General features: G+C 36.4%; 1 protein-coding gene across 1 annotated transcript; it reads right to left on the bottom strand.

The window, feature by feature from the left end:
- Positions 1 to 23,462: 23,462 nt before the first annotated feature.
- On the bottom strand, positions 23,463 to 24,291 carry LOC149945962 (uncharacterized). Its single transcript, XM_090170678.1, has 4 exons — positions 23,961 to 24,291; positions 23,864 to 23,888; positions 23,658 to 23,805; positions 23,463 to 23,594 (listed from the first exon to the last, which is right to left on the bottom strand). Exons 1-4 carry the CDS (start codon positions 24,289 to 24,291, stop codon positions 23,463 to 23,465), a joined length of 636 nt encoding a protein of 211 aa, XP_090026804.1.
- Between the last annotated feature and the right edge of the window lie 516 nt (positions 24,292 to 24,807).

Here is a 24,807-nt window from a genome sequence, read left to right as displayed (position 1 = left end):
TAATTTTAAAGCAAAAATATATTTTTAAAGTTCGATGTACATTTCTTACATTTCGAAATTGGTTATCTTGGTGTTTCTATCGGATCTAACCAGATTGAAAATGGAATTTTGTATAGGAACGTGATAGTTTAATCGATAAACATTAAAAATATGATATAGACTAAGAACAACAAAGTGCTTCACATTCGGTTATTATAGTATATCATTAATTTATGAAAACTCAATATTCTTATATCATATTGATTTAGACGATGCTTAAACTAACTAATCCTACAGGCGTTTGAATTAAATTATTGTTATTGAGTTAAGAAACGGTAAAATGGTTTGAATCAAAATATTTTATTTTCATGACAATATTACATATTCCATAATTTTATTTTCTGCGCTTTGAACAACGCGCAATTTGAATTATTAGAATGATATTTACACACTATTGGACAGGGACCGGAAAGTTCTTGGTACTTAGAGCACCCTAAATCTTCGACGTTCACCAGTCTTTAAAAAAGTTCGGAAAGGTACGATTTTATGTAAGCAACTATCCCGCCCAACTGGTCCATTTCATGTTCACCCTCGTCCCAAAGCTTCCCACAAATATGTCTAGAGATCCAACCGCACAGTCTCCTGTCTTTCACGCTTAGCTCGTTGTAAGGAAAAGGTGGTTTAAATGAGTAAACCCCATTATCCCCAGTTTCCACAACCAAGAACGCTAGTTCGTTAACGACATACTCATCGTTGGACCTCATAAAGTTGACTTCAATAATGCACGAATTTCCTTCCGACCTTTGATTTAGAAAATATAAGAAACGATTCTCTCAAACGTTTATATAACTATCTACATCCATACTTACATCTTCTTAGAATTCGAATTCCAAGTTGCGAGGGACTCTGGGATCCTAATTCAGAATTAGGTAAAATTGAAACTCCTTACGCTAGATGTAATAACAAAATAATAAGGAGAGGGACATTCGTGAATCTGTTGAAATTTATAAACGGAGTAGCCACCTTTTAAATTTCTCAGATGGACCCTTCCTCCCTCATCTCTAAAAAATTAATTGATAAGCACGTAACCCGTTGATTTATGTATAAAAAATTTTTCTTTATTTTTCACTGCTATATATATTGTATTTGATTAATGCTCCCCTTTTTCTTTTCTTCCTTGACAATGACGCTAGGTAGTGCAGAAACTAGTCGGTCTTTGTTTTATTTTTTTAAATAAACCAGTTTTACTTACGCATTTTCTGTCGTGTTTTTATTATTTTGTAATCCTAAATCAGAATGATATTTTAAAGGAAAATTCTGGCTTTTATAGTAAACTTTGTTGCACTTTGTACCACGCCTTACACAATTAGAATTATACCACCACGTTCGAAACAGCAGATTAAGCAGGCTTTGTAAATTAAGGGTATATCCGCGCAATACGCGTTTAAACAATTCACGGTCAATATTCAAATCCCCGTCTCCATGCATTTTCTATGAGATACGGTACTCACAGCTCTCTCGCAGTACAATAACGCTATGGGGCATGGTGTCTGGTGCCCGGTGCCCCATAGAACGTTACCGCGATAAAACAAATTTTACATTAAAATCAGTACGGACGTGTTACGATGATGCAAACCTCGTATAAATAAATTTGTAACGTCTTTGTTATTCGCTATTTCACATAAGAGATCGTCGAGAATTACAAAATTTCTTATCGTCGGATTTAAATTGCCTGGGTCTAATAAACCCTCGTGAAACTCTACGGTAGGATTATTCCCCAATACCAAATTAAATATTTTCTCTTGGTACTCAGTATAACACCAAACTATTCTTTGAGGTGGAGGTGAAATGCACGACTCATTATGTTTAAATAATTTGGCGATGAAGTGAGACTTTCCACATTGCGTGGGCCCAGCGATGAGCCTGGTGAACGGATGTTTCATTACTGGTTCCATGTCTCTAAATGAGCCCAGTTTCTAATGCTCAAGCTTTTTATTGACAAAGTCTTCAGTTTTATACAACATTTTCTTAGTGTTGCACATTATAAAATTCAATATAGTATCGAGAAATTCCTTACTAAAATAAGTGTCAAGTTTTAAAGTGATTTCGGAATAACTAATTTTATCCATCACGTCAAACAAATGTATATCTAAACGAGAGTTCCAAACACAGACAATCGTGCTGCCTTTGTGAGGGAAGATCAATTTTGCAACCTTCGCATTGCTTATTCACGTAGTCTGTAATCGCGGTCAGAACGACTCCTTTAATATCATAGAAGACGCGTTTTACTTCGCTGTGATATGTCATCACTTTCGTCGTATTTATCCATCATCGTCTTCCAGGGGTATTGCGTGACAGAAAAGCCCTGTTTGGTTAAGATGCGCTTTCCGTAGTTGGTCCCAGTTCCAAGGATTATTTCTCTCACGACCACTACCTTCCGCGTTTGGAAAATGCACAGCTCGACTCGTCTCGTTTCTGATCCTTCAAAGCACCACGTAGAGTTTGGGATCGAATCGTCTTCCAAGAACATAGTAATTTGACCGCTCGCTCTCCGTAGTTGCTTGAACTGGCTTTCCGTCAACGCAATTCTAACACTACCATCCAAAGTACCGACGTTAATATTACAGTCTGGGGTTACCGATACCCCCTTCGTAGAAGAAATAGGGAAAACCTTACTGACGTTCCTAAAAGGGGTATCAAAATCGTTAGAAATTACTTAAAGTAATTTAATGGTGAAAAGTTTATACTTATACCTTCTTAGTATTCGAATTCCAAGTTGCCAGGAACTCTGGGATCTTAATTCAGAATGATATTTTAAAGGAAAATTCTGGCTTTTATAGTAAACTTTGTTGCACTTTGTACCACGCCTTAAACAATTAGGATTATACCACCACGTTCGAAACAGCAGATTAAGCAGGCTTTGTAAATTAAGGGTATATCCGCGCAATACACGTTTAAACAATTCACGGTCAATATTCAAATCCCCGTCTCCATGTATTTTCTATGAGATACGGTACTCACAGCTCTCTCGCAGTACAAATACGACCGGTGAGCTCACAGCTCTCTCGCAGTATAAATACGACCGGTGAGCTCACAGCTCTCTCGCAGTACAATAACGCTATGAGGCACGGTGTCTGGTGCCCCATAGAACGTTCTCGGGGTACATTTACGGTCGGCGAACGCATCGATGTTGAGCCGGTACTTTTTCTCTAGACACCGTCAAATAGTGCCACATGTTAATTCTATAAGGCACGGTGCCCCGGTGCCTCATTAGGTGCCTCATAGAGCGTTCTCTCATTTAAACTACTACTGTCGTTCATACGTATTACCGTCTTCTTCTCACCCGCAACACACGACACGTTCAATACCTTATTCGCAGTTTCTGCGCTTACGACGTATTTGCTCCTCCAACGCTGATTTCAAGACCAAATCAACTGAAATGCGTGACAGTTTTATCACCAGAGGATACTCGGAGTGTCTTAAACGTCGGCGCTCAATAGGGTTTCTCTTGTGCCAAGAAATCAAGCACAGGAAAAGAAAAAGAAATCTGACTCGACCGGTACCGCCACCGTTGTGATGACTTTCATCCACAACTTCGTGACTACTTCAAGATCCTTCAGCTCGAGATATATTCCCATACCTACCTTGATTTTGCGATCGACGGGACCACGATATAAAATCTCTCCTGTTGTCAAGTTCGCTACCTGAAGACGAATCAGTCGTGAAGCATTTTGGGACTTCAAAATGCTATCGCTCACGTTAGTTCCGACTTGAATGTTTTCACCCCGAGGGTTTCCATCAAGGGTTCTTTTTCTTGGTCCAACTTGATTTACGCTTATCTTGCACAGTCTGTAACAAGCTTTACATAGGCGAAACCGGTCGTCGTCTGCGTTATCGCATTAGAGAACATTTACTTGATATAAGGAGCGACAGCGACAAGAATCAAGTAACTCAACATTTTAACAACGTTCACACCATCAAGGCTTTCTCGATCCGTGACTTGAAAACACTAAACGGCGATCGGAGTTAGAGTTATGGAAGAAAATCGACTAATCTTCAAGTTCGGAACTGAATTTCCCTTCGGTCTAAACGATACATTTTCAGCTCTTGTTAAATTTTAAAATTTACTGTTCACTGTAATATATTTGTGTACGTTTTTTTTTAAATTCCGTTTATAAATTGCCCCCCCCCCTTTCTCCATTCCATTAGCATTTATTTTATGCGCGTTTTCCTCTTTGTTTGTTGTCGCGTGGTCCTCGCGCACGCTGTGTTTCAAATTTGTCTTTTTTAAAACCTTTTATTGTTAGTTTTGTCTTCGATTCGAAGGCATATGTGCCGTGGTACCGCGTTTATTCCCATTAAAAAACGGTCTTTCATATACGTTTGTCGTGTTTTTTTTTTAAATTTTTAGCCAAATATGGCATTTTTATCCTGGCTTTTCGATAATATTCTCCAAATTTTAAAACCGAACTTTCTCCAAAGATTGCGAAGGGAAACTTAAAAAAATTATTAAATAGACTAATTTTAACGTTAACTAATAAGCATTTGAAAATTTTTAGCAATCCACACGCGTCTCTCGGAATTAATCGCGTTTTAATATGCTCCAAATTGGCTTTTTCCAACACTTAAACTAGTTGTTACTATTTTTTGAAACAACTTAAAACTGAGTTTTTTTTTCACATTCTAAATTCGCTAAGATCTATCGAATGACACCAACGAAATCCCTGTGCTTCTTCAGGAAAAGTTACTTAACCGCTAATTGTCGCAGCTAAAAACATTTGGTGGTGCGTCACTCTCCATTGTTTCCTTATAAGAATGAAGATATTAATTGTAACAGACAATTTTCAATTTTTGCGAAAATTTGGGCTTTTTGAAACACTGTGCGGCCAGCCCTACCATAGGGCGAACGGAGAGGCCACTCCTGGCGCCAAGTCTCAGGGGCGCATCAGTGGTAAAGAAAAATAAAAGTAAAAATATTTTTATATTACGCGTATTTGATCATGGAGTAGGAAGTGATATAATACACGTCAAATCATGGAACCAATTTACTTTTAAATACCTTCATCGTAACTCGGCCACCTGAATTAAAAGCAATAAAAGTCGCTAGATGTCTGGGGTGTTAGCTTAGCTGATTATTATTATTACGTATAGGTTATTAGATGACATATTCGAATGCTGTTGATAATAACATTTCATGTAAAAATAAATGCAAGAAGAATTGCATATACATATAAAATATATTTATTTTGGGCATGAAATCGCACGTACAACCTGAAGTAGAAAAAGTCAAGCTTATAGAGAGTTGGTATGTTTCTGAACGAGCTAATAACCTATGAGAATAACAATACATTTTATAGGGATTTTTATGGAAGGATATGTAGAATCTACAATTAGAAATTACAAATGGTTAAGGTATTGCCATGATAATTAAACATTTAATAATAACATTATAAAACCTAAAATAAATGGGTTGCCAATACACACTAAACGTATGTTAAAGAAAAATACCTAAATAAGCAAGGAGACGGTTAAATCAAGTTAGGAGTCTTAATAGTGACCAATACACACATCAGCCACAGTGGAAATAATTTAAAGTAAAAGTGTAAAAATGACTTTGCGACATTGTTCAAGGGCTGTCATGGAGCTCCGTTAACAACGATCCGAATACTCGTCAGTGATGTTGCTAGTTTGCATTAACGATGTTCATGTCGTGGTACCGAGATGGGACCGCCGATCTCAAACCACACATTTATTAAAGTTGGTAGACTTGGAACTCTCTCTCGGGTAAATTCTGACGAGCTAAAAAAAGAGGTCCCGGTTATATGGTCGAATTCCACGTGGTCCTTTTCGAACGTAATTCGTTTGACAGGGATCCTGCGCTTGGAACAATCCAAAAACCCAACATGGGATCGACCACGGTGTCGCGCACCAACAAAGGGTGATCCGCACATCACTCTAAAAATATTTATGATAAGAGATGGCGCCCGAGTGGCGGTCATCGCAAATATTGCGTAAGTTCAGCAGAAGTGAAAGAGCGATACCAATTATACTTTCACCCTGCCAAATGGATAGTGAGATATAGGCGAATCTTCACAAAATTTAAAACATGGCAAAAGGAATTTACTGGCAACAATACAGGCAACGGGAAAATAAGAAGCACTGGGTCTTACCTTTTTAACGCTAATGAAGGGGGAAAATCGCTTAGCCCAATAAAGTGGGCTCGAAGAATTCGAGAGGGGCCTAAAACGACGTTCTACGGTAAAAGAGGGTCAACAAAAGGGTTAAACCCATTAACCTGTCACTTGGACTGCCAGCGTTCCAGCAGGTTAATGAGTTTCAGGGATAATTCTTCCAATTATGGAATGACTCTGAGTCGTAAAACTAGGAATATGTGGATAATCTTAGTTATTCGGTATATCTGCTTAGAGTAGACGAGTTTAAAAAATTGCTAGTTTAAACGCTTAGTCTGTATATGCAAATATACATCCTATCAAATAAAGCTAGCTGATAATTTAGAAAAACAAATGTTTGGCTTGTTGAAACAAGGTTTATTTAATTAAAGCTGAAAAAGTATTTTAGTAGTACTGTTCATTAACGGAACCAATTAAATATCTTGGCCTGTGAATAGAGATCGAAAGATATGGAGTCAGCAACGATCGAGTCGAAAGAAATGTAAAACTAAAAATCTGTTCCAATTTCATATAATTTGATTTTTCAAAAATTTTATAACGCATAAAAACACTAAGATTTAATAATCAGTACAAGTTCCTAAGCATTGTAATTTAAATATTTTTCATGGCTAGGAAAAGAAGTACAAGCTGCAAATTTTGAATCGTGATGCAGTGTAAACATCCACGGTTTGGCGGGAAATAAGCATCCAATGGAATTTTCGTCGATATAATCATTTTTAAGGACTAGATGGATACTTTTCTTGCAAGAGAAAAATATCAACTTCTGCTTTACTAATAAAACTTTCTCTTTAAGGAACATTGGTGTATATTTCAAAAGCCTGCCACATCATGAGTACAACAAATGGATAAAGGAGGTGAAATGCAGAAAAATTTCTAATTTAAAATTTTACTTAACATATATTTCTCATTTATATCAAACATTTTCAAAAATATATTTCTCATTTATATCAAACATTTTCAAAAATATATTTCTCATTAATATCAAACATTTTCAAAAATATATGTCATAAGTAAAATTTAGCCATATTGCTTTTGCCAAGGGAATGTGATATTTATTTGCTCTAGGAACTCGAGAATGCCAATTTTCCAACTGCTCTTGGTCAATTTAAAAAATCTCAATTTTCTTTATTTATGTTCTACGCCCAATTATGTCGCATTGATAGTTGAACAAGACCCAAATTAACATTAACAAACCCATTTATTTAACTGCCAGATAGTATTATACGCTTCAAAACAATTATTTCCTTTTAAGGGTCAATATACATTGAACTGTTTTATTTTTCTTGGAATGCTCTCAGGGATAGTTGTGAGAGGGGCTAAAACTGAAATACACGTAGGTTAATAATAACACGCACGCTGCTGACACAAGCTACTTGGCCATCGTTATTTGATCTCAGTAGAGCAGTGATGGTCATTGTTTTATATTTCATTATCAGCTCACAAGCCGGCGAAGCCGCTCATTCTCAGCTCAAAAAATATTAGGTGAACGATCATAAAACTGAATTTGAACTTTCAAAACCATGAACGAATTAACAACGGGGACGGTCCAGGTCTATAATATTTCCCTATATAGACCCCAAAAACAAAGTGCCAACGCGTTCAGCAGCTTTGCCAGGCAAATATTTTTATCCTGGTGATTCAAACATCGTAAACTGGAAACTTATTTTTGAAATTTCGCCATCTGTCGGGAAACATTATTTACGGTTTTAGGGGTTGCGATTTTAATAATCAGATTGTTGTTTACCAAGGAAGCCCCAAACATGTCTTATCCATGTTATAACGTTAAATAAGTATAATTGTTACTCTTATTTTAGTAAAATGTAGGTGAAAATGAGAACTAAAATATTTGTGTATAAGAAATGGAGCATCGATTCTCGCTACACAGAAAAAGACTACATGCAAGGGGTCTTCTTTTTACCTTTCCCTAAAGCCAAAACCAAAAAAAAATAAATAAAATGGATTGAATGGCTAGGTAGGGAAAACTATCCCATCGAGCGGATAAACCACAATATTGATTTGTGTTCTAAACATATTTTTGGAGGAGATGGCCAAACTACACATTTTCCAGACCCAATTCATCCGCCGTCTGTAAGTAATAAGCTTCGAAGACATTTATTTACGTTCTGGAATTAAAAACTAATAATCTTTTCAAATACTAGGAATATGTTTCTATATTAATACCATCCAGGAGGTTATTGGACACTACTCCTAAAGTCGCAATTGGTTTACATGTAGCTGTGTTGGCAGTGCCGGCCAGAGGCCAGTTTTCGGATCGAGTGAGATCCAATTATGGCGCCCCCCTTGCTTGCCCCTAATATAAAAATATTTTATTCCTTAATTTTTTTTTACCACTGAGGTGCCGCCTGAGACTTGGTGCCTGGAGCGGTCACTCCTTTCGCCATATGGTAGGGCTGGCCCTGTGTATTGGAAAATATAGAAGATGAAAAACAACATCAAGGCAGAGACAATACCACCGTCTTGACAGACAAGATGCATATTCGGGGAGCAATACAAAGTGCACCATATATACCATGTGAAGTTCACCTGTCTATTATAGAAGATTCAATGTCGCTGTCAATGGTAAGTTCCTTTTTTTTCAAATAGAGCTCAAGCATTGTCGAATTATATAATTATAATTCGTCCATGGTTCAAATTATTGAGGTTCTATTACTCTAATGAAAAATTATTGGTTTGTTAAGAGTGAATCTCACACTGGATAAACCACCAATTTGTAGTACTCCCCTAAAACCAGTGGCGGATACATGTGTCAGGATTTATAGCCCGGTGAACCGGTAAGATTAAAACCACACCACCGGAGGTTTATCATAATGCCCTACGCCAGCGGTCACAAGCCTACTACTGATGGTCTCACCTTAGTCGCAAGCCACTCAACCCAGCAAAAGGTGCAACAATGGGATGACCAACCCCTCACTTCGCACATAGCAGTGGGATTAAGAGCGGATGCTCTAGGAACTCCAGCTGATACCCTGCATATGTAGGTAGAGAGTCATACCCTTCAGAAAGAGTGTCTAAAGAGGAACGACAGGCACACAGCGGTTTGCATAACCCGGCACAGCTGGCACCGGAGATCCCGGTGGACTCCAAAAGGCCGGGAAACGGGACCACTGCGCCTCATACAGAGACCCTCCGCCCCAAAGCAGGCAACGCAATCCTCCGAGGCGGCCAGTTTGCTTGGACCCTCTCCATTAGCCTGAGCCGAAACTCAGTTTCCAGCCCCGACCTGACCGAAGTCGGAGGTGGAGATAGAACCCCGATTCCCCGGTAAAGCCACCAGTTTTTGCACACTCCGACCCACTAGACTTATACTTATTTGATATTTTATAATGTTTTTGTTAAAGGATCAATCTGCTACAATTTTGTTTCAGACAACCAAGTGACGACTATTGCCCAAATGATGTGATAATATTAGAGGTATATATGTAAAAATTTATCAACAATTTCTTTATCAGTCTCTAATTGAATACCATCTCTTTTATCAAAGGAACCTTATGATCTACAAGCAGCGTTTTCCTTTTGGCTGGAGTGTAACTTACTTCCCAGAAAATTCAAACGTCATAAAAATAAATGAAGAAACTGGCGGTACAATATATGCAATAAACCTTGTGGTAGAAAATTTCATGTCTCAGTTTGAAATTGAAGGAAAAGTGTTGAATTACCAAAGACTTGCAAATGAAAATTTATTCCTTTGAACAACTGAGGAAATCCATTTTAACTCTCTCCAGTTTGAAACGTTGCACCGGAAGTCCAGAGCCAAATTTTTTGGATTTTTTAACAATCACAGTATAAAAGTGTCAAGGATTCTTTAACAGTGAAAGATGTTGTCCGATAATGAGAAATACTAGTAGGCACCGTTGCTTCTACTACACCAACCAAAGGTCTAGTTTTCGGGTGGAATAATTTGTAGAAAAAAGTCAAAGCCAAACCCTGGAAAACGGTTCCACAATTTGAGCAAATATAAGTTGGTAGCCAAATTAAGGAGCCCAAAACCATTCAAGCAAAACTGAATAGAAAGCCTAGGTGATTAAAAGCTAATATTGAAAATTAAACCCGAAAAAACTCTGAGGATGTAGAAGAAGGCAACCACGAATTTTTGTGAATATTCCGGAAAAACATTTTGAAGGACGAGAGCAGAATAAAGATTTTCAAACCATGTTTTTGGAAACTTAACTTCAGATATTGCGGGCTATAAAACATGGTAGACGCTGGCATCCCTTAGTAGTACAATGGTGCCTATTTATGTACCAAAAATCACCGTCTGTACAGGGTTTTGGACGTATCAGGTATTTTGAAATTACCCTCTAAGAGTACTTTGATGAGGAATGCTAGTGATATAGGTGGGAAGCCTGGGTTTCACGCAAATGTGATCCAAGAACTTCAGTGGTGAAATGGTTGGGTCAACCAAATTAAACGATGCTCAAGATAACTTGAGGGCGTTGCAATCAGAAACGTATAAAGAGAAAACCTCCGGCTTCCCATGTGTTACAGTTTACGATCCGAGTGATCACTATTTCGTATCAGTCTCCATTCGCACACTTTGCTACCAGATCACTGACAGCCGAAAGCCTGGATGAGCACATTTTTGAAGCCATCTTCAAGCTACCGATATGTGGACTACAGATTTTGTGTGTAGTAGGAGACGGTGCAATGACAAACCGCAATTGATTTGGATGGAATTCAGGATAAGGTAAAATAATTATAAGTGAAAAAAACCCATTCACAACTGAACAGAGAGATCTTTATTGGGTATTTGATGTGCCACTCTTGATAAAAACTGTTAGAAACTTCCTTCTACATAGTACTGACGAATGCAAATACCGATAATGAACATAAATGGGGAGAACCTTGTTTGGGACACTATCAAAAAGTTCACATGCTGCTTCTCTGCAAAAGCTACATAAATTAACTGCTGACAACATATGAGTAGAAAATAAAATGAAAGTCAAGCTTGCTACACAAGTTATCAGTCAAAGTGTAGCAAATTGCATAAAACAAGAATGTCCCCGTCAATATCCAGAGACTGTCCGCTTTTTAGAAAAATTTCACAAATGGTTCGATATTATGAATATGGGACATCTTAAAGAGGGTATCCATTCTAAATATCCCAACCTCCTACCATTCCGAAAAGCTGATGATCCAAGACTCTTTAGTAAATATGCAACATTTCAAATATTGTTCTCTATGGACCTCTATTAACATCTTAAATCATTTCCATTGGCTCAAAAACGAATTCCTTCCGTACTTAGATGAATGGGAAAATTATGTTGAGAGTCAGACAGTCTCAAGAGCTATCAAAAGTAAAATGTTGCTGACTCGAGAAACACTTTTTGGATTGCGTCAAACAAGTAATTATTTAGTTCAAAATCATGGATGTATTCAAAAATACTTTTTTGAAATCCCATAGAAAAAAATTTTGGAATACAACACTTTTGTCTAACAAAGTATAATTTATTCTTTATTTTTAATACTTTTAGCAGATGTCATGCTGGAAGTGATTCCTTTCATGCTTAAAAAATGTGCGAAGTTTATCTTGATAACTAACTTCAACTAGGACCCGCTGAATCAATATTTCAGTAAACAGAGGGCGGCATGCCGAGCTGGATCATAATCAAGGCTCTATCAGTACTCCAGGACAGCAAAAGTGTCGCAAAATTTTCAAGAGGGAAGAATAGCCCTGGAGAAAGCTAAGAGTGGGAACACGGATTAATATGGCAAGCCACATTAAATGTTTTCAATAGTAACTTTATACAGAATTAGGTATTTCGCAATGCATTAAAATTGACATTTTTTCCCCTTCAGTTTATTTAAAAAAGCAGTTTGTCACCCAAGAATCTATCACAGGATTGCTATCTTTATTTTTACATCACGGGATAGCGTTAGGAACTGATTTTTATTAGCCCAATTAAATTATTATAAAACAATGTTGTGTTTTTTAGAATTTATTTTATAATTTTTTTAGTTAATCCTTTGACTCGAATTTCGTTTTAAAACTCTATATAGTGATTTCTTTCTTCTTTTCATTTCTTAATTCCTAGGTTAACCCATTTGGTATTAATGTACGTTGACATTACAATTTGGAAGATTTTTCCTCCGTCCACCAAACTGATATCCAGGTCTGCCAAGAGCTGGTTCCATTGCACTTCTATTTAGAACCAATCATTAAAGAGTCTTTTTTTCATTGAATCAGCTGTGTTATTGAAATGTTTTGAAAAGTTTATATCCATTCCTTTGAATATGTGAGTGCCCCCCGACTCTGAAAGAGTAGATTTCAACAAGGTACAAGTGGAATTCAGAAAACCTCAAATAGCTTTCAGTGAAGATGAAAAACAAGAACTTCTGAAATATCCAATTGATGAGATGTGGTTTCAAATTTCCAAAAAGCCAGATTTTAATGACGAAAATATTTTTCCAAATATTAGCAAATTAGCCAGTATAGCACTGACTATGCCTCATTCAAATGCTGAAGCCGAATGAATTTTCTCAAATATTACGGATGTGAAAACCAAAAAAGAAATAGAATTGGATCAGATTCATTAAATGCTGTATGTTGGTAAGATCAGCATTCCAATCGAAAGGTATCAACTGCCGCTCTTTTCAAGTAACAAATGAACAACTTAAATATTTTAACTACAAAAATGTTTATGAAACTGATGACCAAGAGAAAAAGTAACTAAGCAACATGTGATTATTTTAATTAATAAAACTTGTGATCTTTTAATTACGATTCCTATTACCTGTGATGTTTTAAGTAACAGTGATTTATAGTTCCTATTACCATGTGCAATTGAAATAAAATGCTTACAACGATAGTTTTTTTTGTTTTTTTTTCATGTTGATTAAACTAATGGGAAAAATGTAAAAAAATCGTTATTTTGTGTAATAACGTACTGTTTTTCAGCTAATTATTCTATTACATATAAAGTAATGATATGTATTAAGTTAAACTAGTGGCGTGTAGTTTAATATTGGTTATCTAGAAGGCGCTATGTATTAAATATCACTTTCTGAAGGCTAATAGAGAAACTAGGGAAAATTTTGGTCAAAATGGGAAATTTTAAGTCCCTGTGAGGGAAATTTCAATTTGGCGACTTGACATCACTGAATGGTGATTGTTTTCTCTATCGTGGCCTCTCATAAACTGATGCTTTGATGGATTTTAGTTTTTTGCAGAAGTTTGTTAATAACAAACCCTGCCACGATATAAAGAGTGCATTCTTCCCCCTTATTAAAGTAACTTATGACTTCAGTGAACTCTTTTGCACAAATTCAATTGCTAAAAATCTCTTGTATTAATATTTTCAGTCCTACTTCCTTCTCCAATTTTTCACGTGAATTGTCATTATGGCTTTCACACGAATCCAGTAATGAAGCCAACTTGTTGAGGTTAACGGTAATAGTTAGTGTACGGAGCAATTGACTCGCGTGGCATGAAGGGCTTGCTACCACCCTCTTACGCGATTTAACCCGGCCACCTGAATTAATGGCTTTAAAAGTAGCTTGATGACTCAGGCCTAAGGTGGTGTCTTTGGTATTAGCCTAGCTGATTATTTCTTTAGCTAAGTTGCTAGGGAAAACCTTTTTAAAACGCCCATACATTTGGTCCTCGGCGCTCAATAATACTGGACGTAAGGATTCCCGAAACCTATAGTAATAAGAACTTTCTTTTGCAATTTCTGATGCCCATTTGATTTCATTCTAATTTTAGCTTGAGAAAAGATGAATTGAAAGTGGCAGCGTAGTTTTTGAAGAATATCGATTCACCAGGTTTCTTTATTGGTAATTTATTGGTACTTAAAAAAGATTTATTTTCGGTTTTTTGTTCCTTTTTTGTGGAGATAAAATATTTCCCAGATCATCAGATTCAGAACTGAAATTATCTAAATTCAAACCATAAATGTTTTAAATTACACCACTGTGATATAATTAATAAATTTCAAACAAAATTAATACCATAAAAAATGTTGGCTTCCGAATTGACATTTTTCAATTGCATAGGTTTATCCTTTAGTGATTGGAAAACCTTTAAATTTTTCTCTTTACTCTTAAAAGACACGTTTTCCACCTCTGATTCTGAGATATCTTCTACGTTATCCATCAGAAAAATGTAAGCAACTATAAAGTCATGGTACAATGAATAATATTATATAACTAGCTTTAATACCCGGCTTCGCCCGGGGTCTTAGTTTTAATGAATTAGATTTGATTTGTACGTAAGAAAGGTAAACGCTGTAGCAAAAACGCCAAACGCATTGCAAAAAGGCAACACGCGTAACACGCGTAGCAAAAAGTCCTGAACATCTTAAAAATCCCAGCTAAACTTCTTTTTCTACGAAGTCCCTTTATTTCACACGAACCCGTTAAAAAAGTTAAAAGATCGGGACGAGCGCAAGGAACTCAATAGATGAGATAAGGGAAGCAAAGGGGTGGAAGTCGATAAATAAAATTAAACCCGAGACCAACCGTAGTAATAGATAAGGGCAGCAAAGAGGTGAAAGTCCAAAGTCGAGTAAATTAAAATTAGATTTATAACTTTGTCAGGTATTTCGAATTAGGCAAGTTTAGTAGGAAATCAGTCCCTGAACATTGAGTTTTCAAAGCTCTAGAGGTAACCGTTCTCGAGTTTTTAGGAACATGACATACAAATAAATAACTAAATAAAAGGACAAACTTTAAGACTTATAGTTATAGATGATAATAATAATTACCACAATTTCATATTCATGAAGTTACCACTCAGAAACAATCCTCAATTATATCCAGTAAATCAAACAACACGTCAGAAAAGCCAAAAAAAGCTCGAATAAACAACCCGCTTAAAATTCAAATATACATGATTACATGTACCTATAAAGAAACGTGCAACTCCGCAGGTGACAACATCGACGGCGGTGTCAACATCAGTCGAGACCATAACGCGAGGACCGACGCCAGTGTCTACATTAGTAGCAAGGGGATCGACGCAAATATCAGATTCTGGAGTCTCTGGACCATCACCATTTCAACCAAGATTACCTATGTGGATGCCACCCGCTGCGGAATCACCAGTACAGTCACAATTCAACCAGGAGGACATTTGTCAATGATGCCACCATTTCAACTACAACTCTACAAGACTTTGGAGTACCTCGTAACCCTAATTACGATGCAATAAGTTCAATGTATCAATCTGCGCCGTTTTTAAGCCCAGCATATCAACGTTTTCCCTAAAATCCTTATTCTAATGAATAATTTCAAAAAAAATTAATTTGCATTGAAAATTTCATTTTCATTTTTTTTATTATAAACTAATGTACCATTTCAAATAAAAAAACATTTTCGAAGTCTCATTTGTGGTGTTTTGTAGGATCCCTAGGCATTTTAGTAAAATATTCCAAGAGTGCGTTCCTAATTTTTTTCCTCACTAGGTTTTTGAGCGGCAATTTCAAAAATATCTTCTTCAAAATCTGATTCGTTTCCACTATCAATTATTTGTCCGTTAACATCTTTATTCTGTTGATTTTTTTGGGTCGAATTCTTCTTTGTAATACTTGCATATATTATGCAGTATGCAGCATGTTGAAAGAATATTATTAACATTATTTAGTTTATTGTCCATTCGTTTTAGGAGTATACGCCATCACCCCTTCAGTCTTCCAAACGTACCCTCAATAACCATTCGCGCTCTACTAAGTCTATAATTAAACTTTTCTTGGTCTGGGTTAAGTTTTTTCTTAGGGAATGGTTTCATCAACCAGTTCATTAGTGGATAAGCGGCGTCTCCAATCAACGTTAGTGGAACATCTACTCCCTCTATTTCCTTTTTAGTTTCTACTGAATTCAGGGACCCACTGCGGATATCGCCGTATATTGCACTATTCGCCAAAACCTTAGCATCATGGACCTTTCCAGGCCATCCCACGTAAATATCAGTAAACATGTACTTATAATCAGCTACTGCTTGCAAAATTATGGAATAAAAAGACTTTCTATTGTAAAAGTCAGTTTAGTCACAGTGATTTTCAACTGGGGCTATTATGGGAATATGTGATCCATCAATCGCCCTCGCGCACTGAGGATAATTCCAAACATCTTGAAATACTTCAGCAACTTTCTTTAGTTTTTATATATTTTTCCAAAAGATTTTCAGTCATTGCATTACAAAAATCAATAACAATAATGCCAACAGTCGACGTACCAACGCAAAATAGGTTATCAAGGGTTCTAAATTCAGCGTTTGTCACAAGTTTATAAACGGCAATTGCTACCCTTTTTTCTACAGAAACCGCCTTCCTCATGTCGGTGTCTTTTTTTTTAATGAATGGCATAATTTCCTTACATAAAATTAAAAATGTTGACTTGGCCATTCTAAAATTTTGTCGCCATAGTTTGGGCCCCCATGTGTCCATCACTTCATCTTCAAACCATCGAGTTTGAATTCGAAATCTCGACCAACAACTTCTAGTATTAACCTATAATAAAAAATCATTAGTTATAAAGTTAACGCCTTATTAATTTAAAACGGGCTTATCAGACTTGATGTATCACTCACAGTCTTTCTCTTTCAGCACATATTAGATGTAAATCTCTTCTAAATGTCATAATTCGGGAGCTAATTACAAATCTTAGTTTCCTTATTCTATTAATTCTTCGTTTTTTTCTAATCTCATAAGCATCATAAGGTGCCTTTCCATTTTGATTATGCGTTCTCGGACCGGTGCCCGGTGCGCTACTGAAAGAATGCGTTCTTTTTGCTTCCACACGCTCGTCAAATAGCGGCTCAAACCGGTCTCGGACCTTCTTTTCCCCCGTGTGGACGCTCCGTTTTTATCGCGTTCCGAGTACGGGATAAAAGTGAGAAACGGCTTAACTTTTAGGTTCGCGATCGCTTTCGCCCGTTAATAACCAAACAGAGGCCATTCAGATCGCTCTAAAATGAGTGGAGTGCGCCTATCACTGAAGTAAAGGGCACTGTTGTAGCTTAGATGTGAAACCAAAATATGCTTAATATTAATTGCTAACGTGGGATTCGATGTTAAATTAAGCTTTCTCATCGTCTATTCGCTCACGCTAGCGAAGGGCTCTTCAATAGGGTTTGGTTATTAAGTCAAGACAGGATAATAATGAATTATAACTTATACTCTTGAAAAAAAATAGTAATATTACTTTACCAGAGGTGATTGGCAATAAAGAAATAACAACATTTTACTATCCGAAAGACCAAAAACAATGAATTTGAGTTAGATTTTTTTTTACAAATCACGTGCTTTTATAAACGTATTGGTACAACACCAAAAAAATCGTAGAAGTAGAGAGGTTGGAGAATGTTAGAAGTTCCGATATGTAAATAACACAACACCAGCTTATTTATTTCCAACAGTTTTTATCTTCCTTTTTTGGGTAGGACAAGAACAGTATTAATGAAATATAATCACTAAAAGGTTTTTAAGGTTTAGCTAGATGCAAGTGTAATATGCGTTGTTGATTATGAAATTATAAACGACTTCTTTATGTTTGCATATTTAATAAAATTATGATATTTACAATGACGGTCTGAGGATGTCATGCTAAGCACGACGAAACTAGTCGGACCGCCATTGTAAATATCATCATTTTATTTTAATATTAAATATGCAAACATAACGAAGTCGTTTTTCAATTTCACAATAAAAGGTTTTAATTTTCATTGACACTTCAAACACGTTATAGAACTTGAAAATGGATTGGTAGATCCCAATTAAACCCTTGCACGGTCAACTATACATGTTATTTTCATTAACATAAGCAATATTTTCAAAAATGTCGTACGTTTTCTAAATCTATAGTAGCTTATCAAATTATTACTAGAAGCCATGGTCTATAGGAATATGTATTGTATAAAAATCTGAATATTATTATAATTATTATATCACATGTATGAAATTTTTGTTAATGTTTTATACGTCAATTATTTACAATGGCGCGATTTAAATGGCACTACCCTATAGTGGAAAATATTGGAGCCAAATCAATCATTTTCTGGGAAGGCGGCTGGTTATATTCCCTCTGCTTTTCCAATTTATGGCCAAATCGACACGATATCAAAATTAGTATATTTCAAAGCTTTTCCCTATTTCCTGCATGTTATCATCCTGTTGTTTAGCATTTGAGACAAAGGTATGGCAAAATATAAACATCTTTTAAAATGATTCTGAAGCTTCCTTATTGAGTTATTGTTTTTTTATACGGGGGTTAAAATGTTTAAATACATATTCGGTGGTCAAAAGATTTTTTAGAATTGAAATGTTTTATTATAAATAATCAAATCTCATCTAAGCCCTGTTAGTCTTGTACCAAAAAAATTGTTTTACTGTTTTCAATAACTTTGTTTTCTTTTTTTAACTAATCGCTTTTTAAATTTACATTGAGATCTGTTAGTTATTTTATGATAATTTGTTAAAAAGACGGCTGTAAGTCGCATGCAGACTTGGCCCTCTAACATCAATGACAAACCAAGAAAAATAATAATAAATAATTGAATTGAATTGAATTGGAACGAAAAGTTTGTATTACTGGACATTTATGGCTTTCGTGAAGTTTTATATGGAAATTAGCTACGCTAAGAGCAACGATCTCCTTGTTGCCAACCGATTGGCATCAGTTTGCGAAAAGGAGAGCTAACTGAAAGGCAATTTTTAAAATATATTTAGCCCTTTTAATATTATTCCAAAAATGACCAAAACGATTCAATTAATATTTCTGAATATTAATTATTTGGAAATATCTGTTTCTTGAGAGATCCCAACACTTTAATACTACCCTTCAAATTGATTTGTAAAGAATCATGTTATTTGAAATAAACCTTTGCCCTTAATCTCCATAGAGAAATTAATTATGAGGTAGAAATGTTTTTAAATGTGCAGTGTGCACCGTGGTCCTGCAAAACATTTCCGATTAGCATGTGAGATGTGAAGATATAATGTTAAGTTCGATTATCTATACCTGTTTAAAAAGCCTTGGAACTTTAATTAATAAATAATAATTTTATAAATTAATTAAGGGGTGATATGCATTCTTCTCTCCTGATAATATATTTATAATTACTATAGAACCAAGAAAAACATGTTTATATGAAAGAACTGAGGATGGGTGGTCCTTTCTTCAGCTCGACACCCGACCCGTTTCTTTGGTATGGATTTTCGAGAATATATTTTGGAAGCGTGCAAGAGCACGTTATTTTGCCAGCTCCTCAGACAAGAACAAAATTCGATTACAAATTCATGAAAATGGATTTTGCGGTATGTGATACGTTAAAGTATATTTTAAAAGTAGATTCCATATACAGGATACAATGGCAAGACTTGAAACAATCCTAGAAATAAATGGGCGTGACAATAAATATGGATACGTGGCGCATATTTTGTTTAAAATGTGACCACGAACACTGAGGTACAAAAGAGAAAGAAAAGGTTTTTTGGTAAGCTAAGCGGTGTTTGAGTTGTGACAGAGGTAGTAGTATATAAAATTTAAGTACAAAATTATATTTGTACCTTAACCAATTTTTTCTGTTCGCAGAGCGATATTGGTAATAGTCTATAGCTTTTTATGCAAAAACGCCCGAGAATTTAAGAGTTATAAGATTGACGAAATTCTACCAGATAGAAGCTACACAAAGAGTTTTTTGGTTTTGTTGAAAACGGTAATATTATATTAAGCCGATATAAATAAACATATTACAATGTGTAATGTACTGGGCCCATGTACATAACTCTCCAAGCATTAGGCTTAGAAGTTATATCTTAATCGAAAGGGATTATCATGCCCTCGGTAGCCTGTTATAAATATTGGAAATCGGAGCTCAAAAAGCTAAAAAAAAGTTAAGTAGTTTTTCGCGATTTTCGACCGACTTGGTTGAAAATTATATTTTAAATTAGTACTGACAAGAAGGATTAGGCAAGGAGAGGAAATGTGGGGCTGCGTGGAGTTAGAGAAGGAAATTCGTAACTCCCACTAAAACTATGCAAAATGTTTACGTTGGGTAAATGCTATTAATCGGGATGATATAACGGTTACTAGTGTCCAACCCCACAGCACCCAGACCCAGTGAAAGATTTCAACAAGTAATTAAGTTAATTTTGATATTTTACAAATTGTTTGTACACTTCACTGAATAATTTTTTATATTCTTCAATAACTCTCGATCACAACTATGTTTATTGATTTACTGATACCGGAAATCATGATACGATTGATGCTCAATCAATGGAACCTATTGAGGATCAACTGGTTGTAACACACGCCCATTTGGTGAAACCGTGCAGCCTAATTTCGTAGAAAATTCGCAGCCTAATTTGGTGGAAACCATGCAGCGTAATTTGGTGGAAACCATGCAGCCTTATTTGGTGGAAACCATGCAGCGTAATTTGGTGGAAACCATGCAGCGTAATTTGGTGGAAACCATGCAGCGTAATTTGGTGGAAACCATGCAGCGTAATTTGGTGGAAACCATGCAGCGTAATTTGGTGGAAACCATGCAGCCTAATTTGGTGGAAACCATGCAGCGTAATTTGGTGGAAACCATGCAGCGTAATTTGGTGGAAACCATGCAGCGTAATTTGGTGGAAACCATGCAGCCTAATTTGGTGGAAACCATGCAGCGTAATTTGGTGGAAACCATGCAGCGTAATTTGGTGGAAACCATGCAGCGTAATTTGATGGAAACCATGCAGCCTAATTTGGTGGAAACCATGCAGCCTAATTTGGTGGAAACAATGCAGCCTAATTTGGTGGAAACCATGCAGCGTAATTTGGTGGAAACCATGCAGCCTAATTTGGTGGAAACCATGCAGCGTAATTTGGTGGAAACCATGCAGCGTAATTTGGTGGAAACCATGCAGCGTAATTTGGTGGAAACCATGCAGCCTAATTTGGTGGAAACCATGCAGCCTAATTTGGTGGAAACCATGCAGCCTAATTTGGTGGAAACCATGCAGCGTAATTTGGTGGAAACCATGCAGCCTAATTTGGTGGAAACCATGCAGCCTAATTTGGTGGAAACCATGCAGCGTAATTTGGTGGAAACCATGCAGCGTAATTTGGTGGAAACCATGCAGCGTAATTTGGTGGAAACCATGCAGCGTAATTTGGTGGAAACCATGCAGCGTAATTTGGTGGAAACCATGCAGCGTAATTTGGTGGAAACCATGCAGCGTAATTTGGTGGAAACCATGCAGCGTAATTTGGTGGAAACCATGCAGCGTAATTTGGTGGAAACCATGCAGCGTAATTTGGTGGAAACCATGCAGCGTAATTTGGTGGAAACCATGCAGCGTAATTTGGTGGAAACCATGCAGCGTAATTTGGTGGAAACCATGCAGCGTAATTTGGTGGAAACCATGCAGCGTAATTTGGTGGAAACCATGCAGCGTAATTTGGTGGAAACCATGCACCCTAATTTGGTGGAAACCATGCAGCGTAATTTGGTGGAAACCATGCAGCGTAATTTGATGGAAACCTCACAACCTGCTTCATTCGCAACGCTGAATAGTGAAGATTGTGTTAATAATGTTGTAACATCATTTGTTGATCTTACAGAATGCGAGGAACCGTCAGATATGACTCTAATCGACGTACACCTTAAAAAAGAAGCGCATGAATTTTTGATTCATCAAGCAAATAATTTTGATATATGTGAATGGTCAATTGACGTAGTTCAAGAATCCAAAACTTTTTCAACTATTCCAAAACTAATAGCCGAAATATTTCAAGCAATAGCCTAGTATCTCTTGAAATATTACCAACACTTAAATCCACTGTAATATTTTGCCACAAACCAATTTCTCGTGACCACATTTTATTTTCTGCGAGTTCTGTAGATTTTGACAAAGAAATTTCTTATTTGGTAGATTTAAAGATTATTCTTTATGAAATTGAAAATTGGAGAACCTGCCACGGTGTTCAAGGGGAGTTATTATCTCATTTCAAAGACAAGTATTTGAAATCCGACCGTTTCTGTTTCGAAAGTCTGTCGATCCGATCAGAAAAATGCCAACAGCTGGTTATGGGTGTAACAGCCTCAATTTGTCAAGCTTGTCGATTAACCAAAAAAATATTGGATAGTCGGAGGAAAAGAGAAACACAAAAAAATAAATTAGATGTAACAAGAACTGCAAACATCCCCTACATGTCTCCTGGCCAGGTGAGAGGAGAGGTCGCTATTTTGAATAAGAAAAATGTTGCGTTGAAAAGAAGGGTCAAGTTATTGGAATCTAAACTGAAAAAAGCTTTCAAAATGAAAGATTTTTCTTAACAGAAGAAGAGAGTAAGGATTTTGAAAAAATAATAGCGAAAAACCCATTTCAGTGTAGGACTGTTTTCCAAAAGATTTTAATGCGCGAACAACTAAAACTCATAACATGAAAGAGGAAAAGACCAAAAGTAGTACGTACGAAGCAGTCAGACAAATAATTCCGTTACCATCTTAAAGGACCCTTTTCAATTACTCGGCAGATTTAAACACCAAAAGTGGTTTCAATGACGAAGTGTTATTAGAAATGCAGAAAAAAAATAGACATTGACAATTTAGAAGAACACCAAAATTTTTGGCTCTCATCATAGATGAAATACAAGTCAAGCAAGACTTGGTTTTTAATAGTTGTACAGGTTAGTTGATTGGAGCAACATATTTAAACGAGTTCAGAAATAAGGTGAATGAGATGGAAGGCGGAATTAAAGAGTCTAGTAATGATTCGAACAACCAGATCAACTTAGCTTCACACATCCTTCAGTTGATGGTTCGTGGGATAACAACAAATGTCAAATTTGCCTATGCCTATTTTTCATCTAGTAATAACAATGCTGGATTCTTCATTCTGGCAGTCGTGTGTGATAAGGCTAGTTCGAATCAAAAATTAATAAAAATTTGTACAGAAACTGAACGAAGATTAAACCGCCACAAAGTAGGCTTCCAAAGTAAGAACCCATTTAGTAGTAACGGAGAGCCACTACATTTTGTCTCTGAAGTTTGCCACAATATAAAAACTGCACGAACCGGACTAAGCAACAGTGGAAAACTTAAACAAGTCGGCCCAGGCCGTAATATTAGTTCCACATCAGTGTATTCGAGTGGGCAAACCCATACACCCTTTGTAGACACAGGTAGGCAAACTAATACAAAAGCTGTTGAGGCTACGTGATTTCTTATCGTTTGGATATCCACAATAAAGCCATATTATTATTATTATTATTATTTATACTTACTGTTGTATTAAAAAAAAACACCCAAACTTATGAAGCTAACTTACCAAGGAGCCAAGAATTTCAAAGGTTGTTGTTCATGAAATTCCTTTCAAGGTACTTTGACACAAAAGAAGCCTTGAAAATATGGGCATCATGAGTACCTCCACCAAACTGTGCATTTACATTTGATATTAGTAAATCGTAATAGCATATCTAAAGAATAATATTTTTTACCCTTATAGATTTATATAGTTGTGTATATATATATAAGCTTACCAACTGCACTTTCAAAGAATGGTATCCTTTGCGATTTACGTACAAATATTCCTTGAAGTTGGGGTCTTTGGACGTTGGAGCTACGATGGCAATGTGGGTACAATCCACCACACCCAAAATACCGGGGAAGTTGGTCTTCTCCATGAACCTAGTTTTAATTTTTAATTGTTAGGCCAATCGTTACTATTCAAAAATTTAATAATTACCTCAACTTTATAGCTTCCCTATCAACTTGGGCATTAACACTTGGTTAATAGCTGTTGTTACTTGATGTAAGCAACGAGTGACCGATGGCTGACTAACATCTAAAAACAAATCCTGCCCAATAGCCTTTTGATAGCAGCCTACTGCTAAAAACCGTACAGCCACTAACACCTGTAAGGTACAAAATGGTTAACGAGTCTACAGGGAGATCCATTAATCTTTGGCCAGAGGCATTAGACTCCAATGAGTCCCTCAGCTCTTCGCAAATCTCCATGATTAGAAACTTGTCTAACCTAAACAATCCCCTAAATTGATGTTCAGAAAGCTCAAAAGCTTTGGAACGGTCCCTAATAACTCGTTCTCTCCTTAAAGTCTTCCTTTCCTCCACCAGACGCAAAAACTCAAAACACCCGAGCTGCAAAGCTGCCATTTTGAAAATACCGCGATTCCCAGCTGAAAATGACGTCATAACGACAACAAAACGTGATTCAGACACCCTAACCCTGTCGTTATAATTCACTGGCGATACGGCGATGTCGAAGGGAATTTTGGGGACAAGAATAAGGTTTTCGCCGTTCGATGTCGTTATGGCGATATTTTATCGATTTCGCCATAACGACATGGCTATCGCCAAGACAAGAATAGGCCCCTGGAATGTTTTTTTTACGCTTCGCGTTAAACCTTTCAAATGGCAATTAATCAGTATTCTATAGCACTTCTGCTTAGCAGCGTTAGAATTTTCTTTCTCTTTCCCCCACAAACAATCCCAAGTTTGATTTATGTAGCAATTGTCTTTTAACTCATTAACAATAGTCTTCTTTCTCGCATCTTTGTCTTTAAATGGATCTTCTGGGTTTACAAATGTCCTAATCACTTTACAAATTTCATCAAATAATTTGAAAGCTTCACTTGAGAGATAGAGCAATCCTCCTATATCTTGCTTCAA

The sequence above is a fragment of the Leiobunum rupestre genome, chromosome 4 (assembly GCF_980474605.1).
Source record: "Leiobunum rupestre chromosome 4, qqLeiRupe1.1.hap1, whole genome shotgun sequence".
Taxonomy (NCBI): Eukaryota; Metazoa; Arthropoda; class Arachnida; order Opiliones; family Sclerosomatidae; genus Leiobunum; species Leiobunum rupestre.
Note: the sequence above shows the minus strand (reverse complement) of the source record. Positions and strands in the feature narration are given on the sequence as shown.